This window comes from Polypterus senegalus, chromosome 7, assembly GCF_016835505.1.
Source record: "Polypterus senegalus isolate Bchr_013 chromosome 7, ASM1683550v1, whole genome shotgun sequence".
Taxonomy (NCBI): domain Eukaryota; kingdom Metazoa; phylum Chordata; class Cladistia; order Polypteriformes; family Polypteridae; genus Polypterus; species Polypterus senegalus.
The window spans coordinates 45,263,975-45,279,671 of NC_053160.1; the positions used below are offsets into that span (position 1 = coordinate 45,263,975).

A 15,697-nucleotide genomic window follows, 5' to 3' on the forward strand; every position below is an offset into this window, starting at 1 on the left:
ATATATGTATGTATATATGTATATATATATATATGTATGTATATATGTATATATATATATATGTATGTATATATGTATATATATATATATATGTATGTATATATATATATATATATATATATGTATATATATATATATATATATATATATATATGTATATATATATGTATGTATATATATATATATATATATGTATATATGTATGTATATATATATATATATGTATATATATATATATATATATATATATATATATATATATATATACTGCTCAAAAAATTAAAGGAACACTTTGAAAACACATCAGATCTCAATGGGAAAAAGAAATCCTCCTGGATATCTATACTGATATAGACTGGGTAATGTGTTAGGAGCGAAAGGATGCCACATCGTTTGATGGAAATGAAAATGATCAACCTACAGAGCCCTGAATTCAAAGACGCCCAAAAATCAGAGTGAAAAATTATGTGGCAGGCTAGTCCATTTTGCCAAAATTTAATTGCAGCAACTCAAAATTGTACGCAGCACTTTGTATGGCCCCTGTGTTCTTGTATACATGCCTGACAACATCGGTGCATGCTTCTAATGAGATGACAGATGGTGTTGTGGGGATCTCCTCCCAGATCTGGACCAGGGCATCACTGAGCTCCTGGACAGTCTGAGGTGCAACCTGGTGGCATTGGATGGACCAAAACATAATGTCCCAGAGGTGTTCTATTGGATTTAGGTCAGGAAAGTGTGGTGGCCAGTCAATGGTATCAATTCCTTCATCCTCCAGGAACTGCCTGCATACTCTCACCACATGAGGCCAGGAATTGTTGTGCACCAGGAGCCACTGTACCAGCATAGGGTCTGACAATGGGTCCAAGGATTTCATCCTGATACCTAATGGCAGCCAAGGTGCCTTTGTCAAGCCTGTAGCGGTCTGTGTGACCCTCCATGGATATGCCTCCCCAGACAATCATTAACCCACCACCAAACTGCTCATGCTGAATGATGTTACAGGCAGCATAATGTTCTCCATGGCTTTCCAGACCCTTTCACTTGTCACGTGCTCAGGGTGAACCTGCTCTCATCTGTAAAAAGCACAGGGCACCAGTGGTGCATCTGCCAATTCTGGTATTCTATGGCGAATGCCAATCGAGCTGCATGCTGCTGGGCAGTGAGCTCAGGGCCCATTAGAGGACATGGGGCCCTTGGGTCACCCTCATGAAGTCTTTCTGGTTGTTTGGTCAGAGACATTCACACCAGTGGCCTGCTGGAGGTCATTTTGTAGGGCTCTGGCAGTGCTCATCCTGTTCCTCCTTGCCCAAAGGAGCAGATACTGGTCCTGCTGATGGGTTATGGACCTTCTATGGCCCTCTCCAGCTCTCCTAGAGTAACTGCTTGTCTCCTGAATCTCCTCCATGCCCTTGAGACTGTGCAGGAGACACAGCAAACCTTCTGGCAATGACACATATTGATGTGCCATCCTGGAGAAGTTGGACTACCTGTGCAACCTCTGTAGGGTCCAGGTATCGCCTCATGCTACCAGTAGTGACACTGACTGTAGCCAAATGCAAAACTAGTGAAGAAACAGTCAGAAAAGATGAGGAGGGAAAAATGTCAGTGGCCTCCACCTGTTAAACCATTCCTGTTTTGGGGTCATCTCATTGTTGCCGCTCTAGTGCATCTGTTGTTAATTTCATTAACACCACAGCAGCTGAAACTGATTAACATCCCCCTCTGCTACTTAATTGACCAGATTAATATCCCATAAGTTTCATTGACTTTATGCTATACTCTGGTTTAAAAATGTTCCTTTAATTCTTTTGAGCAGTGTGTGTATATATATATATATATATATATATATATATATATATATATATATATATATATATATATATATATATATATATATATCAAAATACCCGCGTTTCGCATACACATATATATATATATATATATACACACACACAACTATCGTATATGTTCAAGTTCTATTTAAATTTTAAATAGAAGGAATTTTTATTTAGTTGACAGAATATTATTCCGGAATAAATCAACTCAAATCTTAAATAAGTTATAATATTTTGCTCTCCATAAAAATATATCCTGTCAAAATTATACAAATTCAAATATGAACATGGTGCATAACAAAACCTGGAAATATAAATAAAATTTGTTCTTTTCAGCAATAACAAATCAAATCATTCAGTTGTCTTTGCTCATATGTCATTTTAGCAGAGCTGGACACCTGGCATCTTTTTTTGGCAAGAAGTTTGTTTGTTTGGTGTGAGGTTCTGTGTTGTGGAGATTCTCAGGATGGACTGCAGGTGCTCATCAGTGAGGCGACTCCTTGTGCTGTTTTGTTAGTCTTCATGACTGAGAAGAGCTTCTCACACAGATATGTGCTACCAAACATGCACAAGGTTCGAGCCACATGTAGACAGAGCTGGAGCATTTCTGCGGGAATGGAGTGAATAAACTGTGCGGGCTGTGCAGTATCGTACTTTGCCTTCAGTGTGCCATTACACTGCAGCTCAATCACCTCCATCTGAATCTGCACAGGTGCAGTTTCCACATCGACAGCAAATGGGTTGAAACAACTGAAAATTCTTTTTGTTCTTCAAAGTCACCAAAGCGCCGTGCGAACTCAGTGCGCAGTGCGCTCAGTTTATCAGCAAAGTGCGTATTTGGGAACACCGTTGTGCCGATTTGGTTCAACATTACTTGGCAACAGGGAAAGTGGGGCAAGTTGCACTGGTGCATTTGTGTCTCCCATAAAAGTAGCTTCACTTGAAATCACTTTGTGATTTTGCACGGTAAAAATGTCTGCTGAAGTGTCAGATTCTTCTTTAACTCTTCTGCTTTCTGTATCTTGTGCATTGCATTCAGGTCTTTCAGGTTATCTTGATGTTTTGTCTCATAGTGCCGTCTTAGATTAAATTCTGTAATTACAGCCACATTAGCTCCACAAATGAGACACACGGGTTTACCGGCAATGTCAGTAAACATATACTCAGCCTCCCATCGGTTTTTAAAGGCTCTATGTTCAGAATCACCTTTTCTCTTGGCATCGTGTGGGCTAGCTTCAATAACTTGCAGCATCATAAGCTAGACTTGATTAACGCGGTAAGTGTTCGGCAAGGCAGCTGAAGCGCTGCATTATGGGATCTGTAGTTTATTGTGTTACCAGCGCTTCATATCCCCGGGCCATTAATAACAATAATATATAAAATGATCTCGCGGGCCAGATATAATTACGCCGGGCCGGATGTGGCCTGCGGACCTTGAGTTTGACACATATGGACTAAATAGAAGTTGAAAAGATATATTTTTTTCAAATGTGATAGCGCAATTCAGGTCGAGTTGACACGCACTACAGTACATCGAGCCCGCGTGCCTCAATAAGTCATCCTCCCTCGCTTACTTTTTACCGTTCATCTAATGAATACACTGAGTATGGCTTTACCAAAACAATCATTGATTGCGAATAAAGTATCCATTATTCATAAAGCTTCAATTGGTGATCTGTCTTTCTGCGTTAACCGCATATTTTTTCATACGTCTCAAACCAAGGGGATGCGAGGCTAAAATGTATCGGGAAGTGCACGTACATACTCAGTGCATCCTCTCTCGGGAATCGAACCTCGGAAGCCGGCGCTAAAGGCGAAGCCTCTACTATTAGCGCCGGCGCGTGTGGTTTGTCTATTTGAGCGTAGCAGTGTAATTCAGTTTTTGTTCAGCACTCTTTGGAACTGTTGCTTTTTGTCTGTGCGCTGCGTCAGTTCACGTGAGCCGCTGAATATGGTTTTATATGTCACTCGCTCGCTTCTAATTGTTTCGCTGCCTTCTTAATTATATAATGTATGTTTTCTTCAGCGGTTTTTGGAGCTCTTCCTGGTTTTCTACGTACTGCGTGATTACGTGGGAGGCGTGATGATGTCACGAAACTCCGCCCCTCACGACTTTTGATCTCAACTCCATTACAGTAAATGGAGAAAAATAGCTTCTAGTTATGACCATTACGCGTAGAATTTCAAAATAAAACCCGCCCAACTTTTGTAAGTAAGCTGTAAGGAATGAGCCTGCCAAATTTCAGCCTTCTACCTACACGGGAAGTTGGAGAATTAGTGATGCGTCAGTGAGTGAGTGAGTGAGTGAGGGCTTTGCCTTTTATTAGTATAGATTAAATATATACTTTTGTTAAGCAAAGAGCTTTTAATATATATATATATTTTAAACTTGATGTTGACTTCTTGCAGGATTTTAAATTATATCCCTGAAACAGTTTATTTGTGTGTGTATATAATTTATATATAAAAGGTCTGTGCATCTATCCCATGATTGCACAAGGTCTTCTCTTTGGCATGTCACTCTTCACATGCTCCAGTTTAGTGTGTGTTTACTTTTCACATTATTTGTTTTGGTTCAAGCCAGTGTTTCTTTGGACATACTTGTGGTCATTTGCCATTCGGACTAAGGCAACACTGTTTGGACCATCTGCCCATACCGCTGAAAGAATGTTTTTTCATATCATCTTGGTAATTCTCACTATTCTAATGATCCTTGGTATGTCTTCATTCATCACATGGTTGATCCAGACCAGGCCAAGTGTCCAGCAGAGCATCTGCATTTCTGTAATGTGGAGTGTTTTGTTTCACGGTTGCTGGTCAACACTCCATACAGTATATACAACCGGTCTGATGACTTTCTTGTAAATCCTTGCCTTGTGGTTGCAGTGGACTCCAGTTACTTGGAGTCATTCAAGCCATACTGAGTTGACTTGTAATTATGCGTCTGGGAAGATGTCAACATTACAGTGGACATGCGAGCCCAGATTTTTAAATTGGCTGCTTAACCTCTTGCCCATCAATGCGTATGCTGTCATTTATCATCTTTCCACATTCCATGTATTCTTTTTTTGTTGATATTTAGTTGAAGTCCATTCTCTTCCAGTCCTGTCTTCCTTTGTTGTGTGTTGAGTTCGAGGTCTTGACATGTTTCCTTCATAAGCAGGATGTCATCAGTGTACAATAGTGTACAGGGATGTGGTATTTGGATAGCCTTCATGGCCATGCCGAGGGTAAATCGTAAAGGGGAGATGGCTGATCCTTAATGCACCTCAACTCAAGTAGTGAATGGTGGCAAGGCACCAACAGGGACATCATATGACAACTGTAACATTGTCATGGAAATAATAAATAATAATCCAAATCCCCAAACATGTATGTCTTTGAAAGGAAACCGGAGAACACTGTGGAAACCTGCAAATTCCAGGCAGGGAACACCAGGGACGCGACTCCTTACTGCGAGGCAGCAGCACTACTGCTCCGCCACCATGCCGCCCCCACGTGTAATTATTAATAGTATTAATTATTTAAATAAAGTTAACGATTTATATGTTAAATGTAACATACATACTTTAATATATTTCATCATGAAAGTGGTATTAAGGGTAAATCTAAGGATTCTAAATGTGCTGAGAGCTGGAATATCATACATTTAATGTGTTTTGTGGCAGTCACTTCCTGCAGCTGTTGTCAGTGCATTTCCAAGTGGATCAATTTTAAGATGACCTTTATGACGTTCTACTTTAATGACAAAATAAGAGATTAAAGTCGATTTTTCCACTTTAATCATAAAATCTGCCTTTTTTTTCGTCACTGTGTCCCTAATTTTTTTCTCTGTGGAGTTCTGAAGCTGTTGCGAAGGTGCAAAAAAAAAAAAAGGTGGGTCAGAAGGTGGTATGTGAGACCTTTTAAAATGTATTGCATCATAATGAGGAATATGTGACTTTTGTATTGTCTATTTGAGAAATAGATGAAGAAAAGCAACATGAATACATTTGTATGTCAGCATTTAAGTTTGATAATTTGCATAGCCCCATCAAACCATTCATTAAACATTGAAGCATGCATGTTGATCCTGTAGGATCTGCAAAGCAGCTTGTTGTTGCATGTTGATAGTAAACCGCGACTCTGATGTAGCGTTCCAACTTGAACACACTTCGCCTTCCAATTTTTTTTTTTTTTCCCTTTCTGGTGCTGCATACATTGTCTTAATTTCTGAGGACATACTTGGAAGACGCATCAAATGAACGCGTGGCAGCCATGATGTGTGCATATACACTTTCTGAGTGTGAATTATAAACTGGCCCTTAGGAATGCAGTGGGATTGAAGAACCTGCCAAATAAGTTTGAAGGTGGTGCAAAGACGACTTTCTAAGGACATACTTAAATAGCACCCAATGTATGGCATAGCAGATGGACGGGGTGGTAGTTTGAGCATTCACTAATGCCACCCTTGTATTTCCAGATTGATACTGGTCGACCAGCTTTAGGACACCATGTTGTCTTCAGTTCAATAGTGTCGCAAAGAGTTTGGCACTGCATTGTCCAAGCATCTTCCAGACCTCAGCTGGTTCCTGCTGCTTTGTAATTATTTAATTTTTTTTGAAAAGCTACTTTGGTCTTCGGGACAGTGATTAGTGGAACTGTACATGGAACAGGTTCTACATTTGTTATTACAGGGTGTGGGAATTTTTAATTGCAGATCTTGGAGATATATTCATTTAGTGTTGGAGGATGGCCATTGGGTCTTGCTGGATTTGAGGGTCTTTTTCTTTCATGTCATTGATGTGGCTGCTATCTTGAGTCAAACAGTATTGTGAGCTGGCTGTGATAGATCTTATTTGGTACCTCAGGTTCATTCAGCTATTCATACAGGTCTACTTGGCCTTCTTAATGGCCACCACCCACTTCACTGCTGACCTGAGTGTCCTGTACTGTTGGTGATTGACGTCAATGTGCATTCATAGCGATTTCTTATTGGCCACCTTCTTTTCCTTGATGGAGGATTTAACAATTGTTTATCAATAAATTGATTGTAGACTGGGAGATTGGCATCATGGATGTGTAGCTGCCAAATCTTTAAAAACCGCATGATTCGGTCATGTCAATATGGACCATAATCCCCGAGAATTGTTTCCATCTCCTTGTTACATCTATGCCATTAAGAATTACAGCAGTTCTGAAGACAAAAGGAGGTCCAATCCGGTACTAGTAAGGTGCGTCTAATACATTTCCTGTGGACTGTATTTAGTGTGTGTATGTACAGTAAACCCTTGCTATCAGAAAATTGATTCTGCTGATATTCTTATCTATTATAACAGTGTATAACAGGGGACTGGAGGTTGTATTTACTTTCCACGAAGGAGGAATTTTCAGTAAGTGCAGGTCGTAAGCTTGCAGTGATTTAAGACCTTGTTGTTCATTCGGAAACATATGCAGCATGTATCAAAACACACATGCTGCGTAATGTAGTTACTGCATATTGAAATGTATTCAATTCATATTTGATGTAACCAAAAGGAAATATGCATGTTATATTTGTTAGTATGCCTTTTTATATATGAATTTACTTTAGACTAATGAAGATATGGTTGAAAAGTCATCTGAAAGGAGAAATGATACTGTACATTGTTTGAGTTGTCAAGAGACACAGTGGGCTTATTGTTTCAGCACAAGCCAAGTACTGTACTTAAGTACACCTAAGTATATTTTAGAGTCTGGTTCCATTCAGTACTTTCCTCAGTTTTATATGTTACATTCCTCACTGATTGAGGGGAAAATGGGTGCTGGGGGTGTATTTAGTGTCCTTTAATCATTTAATTGTACACATCCTGTTTCTTTATGTATTTTGTTTTTTTTTTTTCTTTTTTTCTTAGATAAAAATGTGATCACTAAAGAAAAGAGATGACTGTTAGCTGCATTCTAAAAATTAAGCTACTGGAATGCATCTATTTAGATTTTATTGTGCCTTAAGTAAAAACAGTAAACATTTGTATTAATTTGTGAGTCTTGATTATTTACATGGATGGAGCCAAAAAGATTGATTTTTTAAAAAAAAAAAAAAAAAAACCAAACATTCTTTCCTTTTTAATTTACAGCTGTGGATTTCTTTAATCAGATCAACATGCTTTATGGTACTATCACAGACTTTTGCACCGAAGAAAGTTGCCCTGTGATGTCAGCTGGACCAAAGTAGGTGTTTTAACATTTTAAATCTACTTGATAGTAGGGTGTTGTAATTCACAACATGTTATATGTATTTTATTTTTCAGCTTCCATTGTATGTATTGTGTTTAACACCTTGTCTGCCTTGCTGGTATCTTTGACTGCTAGTCAGTGAACATTGTAAGTGTACTCTCTCTGTGTCATGATTCACATAATTTGTAAAAGTTCCAAATTAATGTATTTGTACAAGTATTTTTTCTTGTCTGTATGTTTACCCTCGCCAGTCAACATGGGCACAGTTGATGTAGTCACACTTGTAAAGTGTACCTGTTCCGCCTTGCACAAAGGAGCAAGTATCGGTCCTGCTAATGGGTTGAGGACCTTCTACGGCCCTGTCCAGCTCTCCGAGAATAACAGCCAGTCTCCTGAAATCTCCATGTTCTGGAGATTGTGCTGGGAGACACATTAAACCTTCTTGCTGCAGCACGTGTGGATGTGCCATCCTGGAGAAGTTGGACAACCTGTGCAACTTCTGTAGGGTTAAGGAATCGCCTCATACTGCCAGTAGAGGAAACTTAAAGGAACACTTTGAAAACACATCAGATCTCAATGGGGAAAAAGAAATCCTCCTGGATATCTATACTGATATAGACTGGGTAATGTGTTAGGAACGAAAGGATGCCACATCGTTTGATGGAAATGAAAATGATCAACCTACAGAGCCCTGAATTCAAAGACGCCCCAAAAATCAGAGTGAAAAAATTATGTGCACAGGAAGAGACTGAACACGTGCCGTGTGGCCCTGCGCATGCGTACTTCACCAGAAGACACACCTGGACACACACGGGGGTTTTATTAAAGATGATGAATAAAATGTTTTGTTTATGTGTGAGCCACAACTAAAATGTAAAAGTTTATTTATGTAGACCTTTTACCAATTTATACATTTTATTCATAACAAGAAAGCTTTTAACTATTTAAGTGACATCAATGAAATTCTACTAGATTAATGAAAACAGAAACACATTTTTTTCCCTCCGCCTCTCCTTTTCATTGAGTAAGTTTTATAAATTTCTTACTAACTGTAATGGAAAATAAGGGTTAGAGGTTAACATGGGAAGGTCTGTAAGACTTGCCATTAACAGAATAAAGTGTAATATACACTGAGTGGGAAAAAAAACACACTAAAATGTTTTTCATCACATCTTCAACAATAGTCGGCTGATTTACTTAATGTTTAATACAAAGTGTATGTAATATGTTTTCCAACAACAGTTGTATTAATTACTCACAAGTTTATGCAATGTTCCAAATTTTATCAAAATCGGCTGACTATTGTTGAAGATGTGATGAAAAACATTTTGGTATGTTTTTTTTTCCACTCACAATGTAGATTCATAAGTACAGCACACAACATCCTATCAGAGCACAAAAATCTCAAATAGTGAGAGCACTGTGCCACCTAAGATCTTCAAATGAAGCACAAGAAAAAACTCAAAATCGGGAAAAAAATGGAAAAACTCCGGCCCCAGACGTACGTGGCAATACATTCAGACCATCACAGAATACAACCTCAACAACAAGCAATGTCTCCTTTCCTGATGAGCTGAACAACCTTTATGCTCATTTTGGTCAGGACTAAAAAAGCCTACCTGTCTCCTCAGATTCTGTTGAACTTTTATCGCTGCACTGTTGAGAGCATATTGGCTAACTGCATTACAGTGTGGTATGGCAACTGTTCCATAGCTGACAGGAAGGCCCTGCAACAGGTGCTGAAAACTGCCCAGCACATCATTGGCATCCTGCTGCCAATTATTGCTGACCTGCAGCATACACGTTGCCTGTGATGTTCTCACTGTGTCATCAAGGATGCTTCTCACTCCAGCCATGGACTGCTTACCTTCCTCCTATCTGTGAGGTGCTACAGGTGCCTTCAGCCCTGCATTAGCAGGCTTAGGAACAGTTTCTTTCATAATACCATCACCACTCTGAACTCTCAACCCTTACCACACAATAGCTGACCTTTCTAAATATAACTAACTTCTGAGTGTACTCTATGCAGATTTCACCTGTTTTACATATATTTATTCTCTACATAAAATATTTCATATCTATATTTATTCTTATGCATCTGTTAGTACTGATCATTATTCATACCTATATACTCTTCCTTGCATATACCACTACCTGTAAATTCAAATATCATACACATATGTGTTATTGTCTGCTTTTACACGCATTTTTATTACTATGTAATTTAATTTTTTTTTGTATCAGTATACTGCTGCTGGATTATGTGAATTTCCCCTTGGGATTATTAAAGTATCTCTATCTTCTCATTTGTGTGCTTCATTATTGCACCTTACTCTATTTGCACTTTCTGGTTAGATGCCAAACTGCATTTCGTTGTACCTATACAATGTCAATTAAAGTTGAATCTAATCTAAAAATCATGAGTGTCATTTCCAGAATATTGAAAGAATTGGTGGAACAGGTATATGTCTGACTAGCAGACCACTTGCGCTTCGCTGCAGTCGCTGTAGTTAGAATAATTATGTATCTACATGCGACTTATAGAGCTTCTTTATATACAACATTTTTGGTTTGTCCTCCTGGAGCCAAAATATATACATTTTCTCAATGACTAATTCGTGAACATGCTACATAAACAATAGAAACGGGGGAAAACGGCAACACCGCCGGGAGCAACAGTAAATGAGATAAAGTAGAAGTCTACCAAACACTAAATGAGATAAAGTAAGTAAAAAAGGGCAACAGCGCCGGGAACAACAGTAAAAAACAACAGCAAATCAGATAAAGTATAAGTCTACTAAACACTAGAGTACAAAACCGAAGTAGAAAGTAACAGTAAACTGCAACACTGCCTGGGAACACCGCGTCTACTAAACACTAAGAAACACTAAAGGAAGTAATACTACTCAGTAAGTACTGCGTATAGTAAACTGTAAATCAGTAAAGGAGAGAGGACTAAACACTAAGGAAAAAGAACAGCAAGACCAGGTCAGCTGCGGAGCTCAGTTCGGAGCGAAATGAAGTGAATGGGAGGGGAGATGATCATGTGACTCCCTCACCCGCCTTAACTCTCCATCCCTCCACAAACACAGTCTCTCTTATCCCAACTTTCCTCCTTTATATGTATAGATAACATTACTTCTGCCTGTGTACAAGAAGCTGTGTGCTGGAGTCTTTTGTCTGTCACAGCTCACCACTTAGACATCTGAAGGTGTTGATGCAGAAAAGGCACAGCTGGCTACTGAGCAAAGGTGGCTTTGTCATTTAAAAACCTAAGTTATTTACACTTTGTTCTTACCCATCATTTTTTCTGAGTGTATTACTACGTTTATCCAGAGAATAAAGAAATGTTTATATTGGAGCAAAATGTTGAAATTAGAATTTAATCTACCAAATTTTTTTGTTCTTTTTGCTATCTGACATGAATTTTGTTTGTGTTCCAAGGTTGCCAAAAGCTGTTTTTTCATAATGTGTAATATGTTGTTTTTTTTTTTTTTGCGCGCAGATATGAGTACCACTGGGCTGATGGGACTAATATTAAAAAGCCTATAAAATGTTCAGCTCCAAAGTACATTGATTATCTGATGACCTGGGTACAAGACCAACTAGATGATGAAACCCTCTTTCCTTCTAAAATAGGTATGATTAAGGCTATGGTGGGAAGGTAATGAGTCTTGAAATGTACTTGGGCCAGTTATCTCTTGGGCTGTAGCATTAATTATGTTTATCTTAAGCTGCCTGCATGGAATAGATATTAAATGATGCATGAAAATTTACATTTCAAACAATTAAGACACCTTTTTATATCCTCAACACAAAGATTGGCATCATATAGTATCCAAATTCTGGTCTACTGTATATTTTTGACATAGAGGAAATATGTGTTCGTCACTACCATGCCAACTCTTGATTTGTTAATCATGTATTTTGAGTTGTCACAATACTAGAATTTTGGTATTCGATCCCAATACCAGTGAAATTTTTTAATAGCTGATACCTTTCGATGCCATGGTAAAAGCAGAAATCCCATTCAGTGTCTTTTAAAGAACCGCCATTATTGAAGCAAACAATATTGTGCCTTTTTCTGTAATCGAATATAAAATGTACTAACCGTATCCATTTTAAAATACTGGTATATCCATCAAGTAATTGCACAACTATTTGAGTAAACTAGCACTGGTATTCCTACATATCAAAATACAATGCAGGGCTTGAATTTTCATGTAATAAGAATACATTTTATTTATAAAAGGCGCCTTTCTAAGCACTCAAGGACACCGAACAAACAATAAATAAAAAAGCACATTATAAAAAAAAAAAAACCTTAACATTAGAAAATATAAAAATGAAAACCAAACAAAGCCACTGTAATCCTAAAGAAAAAGACAAATGTGCAGCAAAGATGGGGCTCCTCCCATTGTAACAACAAATGGGTGGTTTATAATATTGGAGGATTTATAAAGGGTTTATAAAGAATGGTATTATGAACTACGTGAATTATATTAGCATGTACACATTGTAAACTTATTCTCTGACATTTATCTCCAGTAACTGAAAAACACTGCTTTCTCCAGTAACTGAAAAACACTGCTTAAAATCCATTCAAAAAATGAAAAATAAACATTATATCCATACTGTTGAATCAGTGAATTCCAAGGTAATTCCATTTATATTTAAGCAAACTCTTTAAAGCTGTTTTTGTAACTACATTGTTTTAAAGTCTGTTTTGTCAGGGAATCAATCACTCTGTTAGATTTGTAACATCTTCTATTGTATTATGTATGTTTACATCATTAGCTGGTTAAACAAAAATGTTACTGAAGAGTGATATTTAACAATTGATTCAAATCTCAAATGTCACAAACTCAATGGTGCTTTATTTTTTCCCAGATCTGTCCCTCATGTATTTAACATTTGCCCCAACTTTAAAGCCTGATGTGCAAAATCAAACTTTGTCATTTTATTTTATTCTGTTATATCATAACTACTCTGTTAAACAACCTTTGTTTTCCTGTTTCCAAGTTTTCTTATGCTTGGATACAAATTCAGAATTAGAAAATGTAATTGAGAGTTAACTGTACTCAATAAATTTATATTTGTGAGACAGCATTACAGTGTACATTCTTCAAAATAACATTTAATATCTGATGTGCTTTCACTTGAGGGGGTTATACTAATGAATGGTATTTTTTACTTCAAAAACTAAATGAATGTTACAAATTCAATGTTTGTAGATTTGTATTTAGCAATGAAGTATTTCACTTGTCCTGTTAACTGTGCGTTTTGTCGATTGTGTTTCCGTTAACACGGTATGTGTTGCTTTAATAAGGAGATGTGTCTTGTGCTTTGAAGCATTGAAACTCTATGTAAATTTTATTTTGGTATTAACAAATGGAGCAGCTTATGTCACCGCTAATGTAGACAAGTAATATAGCTACTTTGTTTTAATCTTGGCTCATTGTGTACTTGTTACAACTGTTAGTGCAGCCAGCCCTCTTCCTCCCCACACTCCTATATGCGTAATTGTGGAATACCCAAACCACTACCATGTAAAGTATTGCATATGCAAGTTAGAAAATGGATGGATGTGCACATTTCAATCAAAGGAAGAATATGTAGTCTTTGTTCATTTATCAGGGCTGTGCAGGACATGGTATTACAAAGCAATTAATCTTGTCTTTTTACTCCCCCATGCGAGCCTGTACAAATTAAGCAATTTGCTACTTCATCAGTAACATCATATCACTGTCAAAGCATACACACATCTGCTTCTGACTTCTTTCCAGAATGGGTTAAGAGTGGCAATAACAAGAGCCTGTGTCTATTTTGCTGCTTAACCCCCTTTATAATGAGTACTGCTGTTACTCATTGAAATTCTCCTCTTTGAACTCAAAGCATTTCCAGACATGACTTCTACTGTTTTTCTTTTTGACACTTGTTGATATGGTTCTTTATCATCAACACTGTGACTCATTTTCATATGTAGTTTTTACTATTTCCTTGCATATTATTGTGCTTTCTGAAGTACATTGACTACTTGCTGTACCGACGGTATGTCCGGTACCGACTTTCTCAGTACTACTGATATTGTATAAAAGCTAACACCATTGAGAGAGAGAGAGAGAGATTTCGTCTTTTCTTACATGAACTGTTAACAGAAATGTTAGTTTATCCCATATGTATCTCTTTTAGATCTGGAGTGAATCCAATATGTCCTCATAAAACTCATAATAATATGCATGTGTGTATGTTTGTGTGTTAAATTACAATGTAACTGTTACACATACAATACTATATCTTACTTGAATTGATTAGACACTCCCTACCCTGCCAAACAAATTTTCATTTCATGTTTGCAGTGTCATTAATCTGTTGTATATAATTGGTAAAGACTCTAAACTGATCATTGTATATCAGAATACTGTAGTAGTTTTCATGCTTCCTGAAATAGTTATAGCTTAAATGATGATGATTTCAGTTAGCATTATTTTAGTGTTTTTAAAGTTAGATCCCTAAATTAAGTACTTCATATTCCACTGGTTAAAGTGTTACTGTACAATGCTCTATTAGCATCACTGTTCTTATGTTAAATGTGTGCATGCTTCAGTATTTTTTCCTTATATTTGATGTAATATAGCTTTTATGCTGTAAATTGAAGGTAGCATTTGAACTGTTCAGTGTTAGGCTATAAATATTTTTCACATTTTTTATCATGTTTTGCAGGAGTGCCTTTCCCAAAAAACTTTATGTCTGTGGCAAAGACTATATTAAAACGACTATTTCGAGTGTATGCTCACATTTATCACCAACATTTTGATGCAGTAATACAGTTGCAGGAAGAAGCTCATCTAAATACTTCATTCAAGCACTTTATCTTCTTTGTTCAGGTACCAAGAAAACACAATATTTCTTATTTTAGCTATAACTTTGTATTTTCCTAACCATTCTGGTGTTTTAAGTTATCAGGAATGGGATTGTGTTTGAATGAACTAGAGGAAAATGTGCAAAGAGAATGTTCTATTAACTTTTTACTCTTTGATATATGACCCTTAAATCATCAAATGATACACTTCTGTTTCAAAACTTTCATATGTTTGTTACATATAATTTCATGTGAATTTTGGCTCACAAAAACAAATCTGGTTAGCCCTGGCCTCTGATTAGTTTGTGGTGTTGTCAAGTGGCCCTAACATCTGCAGTACACTCTAAAATGCATATAACCTGTTTTGAGATTTTTTTTTTTTTTGTAAATGTTTTTGACAATAATATCAAAGCAATGAAATGAACAGAGACTGCTTCTGTAGTTTACTCCCATATATGTCGTCACATGCCCTTTTGTTCAGGTAATTTAATTTTTCTGTCTGTGTGAACCTGTTTAGAACTGCCAGACATAATATCCATTTCTGTAGGATATGAGAGAAAATGGAAGTGCCTTCTGCCTCACACAACTTTTTTCACTCGGCAAAACTGGATGCCAGTTGTTAATGCTGCAGTAGAGGTTGTTTCAATGATTTGCTAAGTGGCATAATTGGTTAGATGTGGGGATTAAACTAGAAATTTTGTAATGTAAAATCAAGTGCCTAGTCACTATGTAAAATTGCCTACCTATTATATATATATATATATATATATATATATATATATATATATATATATATATATAT

At 37.0% G+C, this 15,697-nt stretch overlaps 1 protein-coding gene across 1 annotated transcript in view; it reads left to right on the plus strand.

Moving 5' to 3' along the window:
* Positions 1 to 15,697, plus strand: part of mob1ba (MOB kinase activator 1Ba) — a 45,977-nt gene that overhangs the window by 26,916 nt on the left and 3,364 nt on the right. Inside the window, exons 3-5 of the mRNA XM_039758565.1 lie at positions 7,934 to 8,027; positions 11,539 to 11,672; positions 14,757 to 14,920. Coding sequence (XP_039614499.1) covers positions 7,934 to 8,027; positions 11,539 to 11,672; positions 14,757 to 14,920 — 392 coding nt within the window. The remainder of the gene's footprint in view (positions 1 to 7,933; positions 8,028 to 11,538; positions 11,673 to 14,756; positions 14,921 to 15,697) is intronic.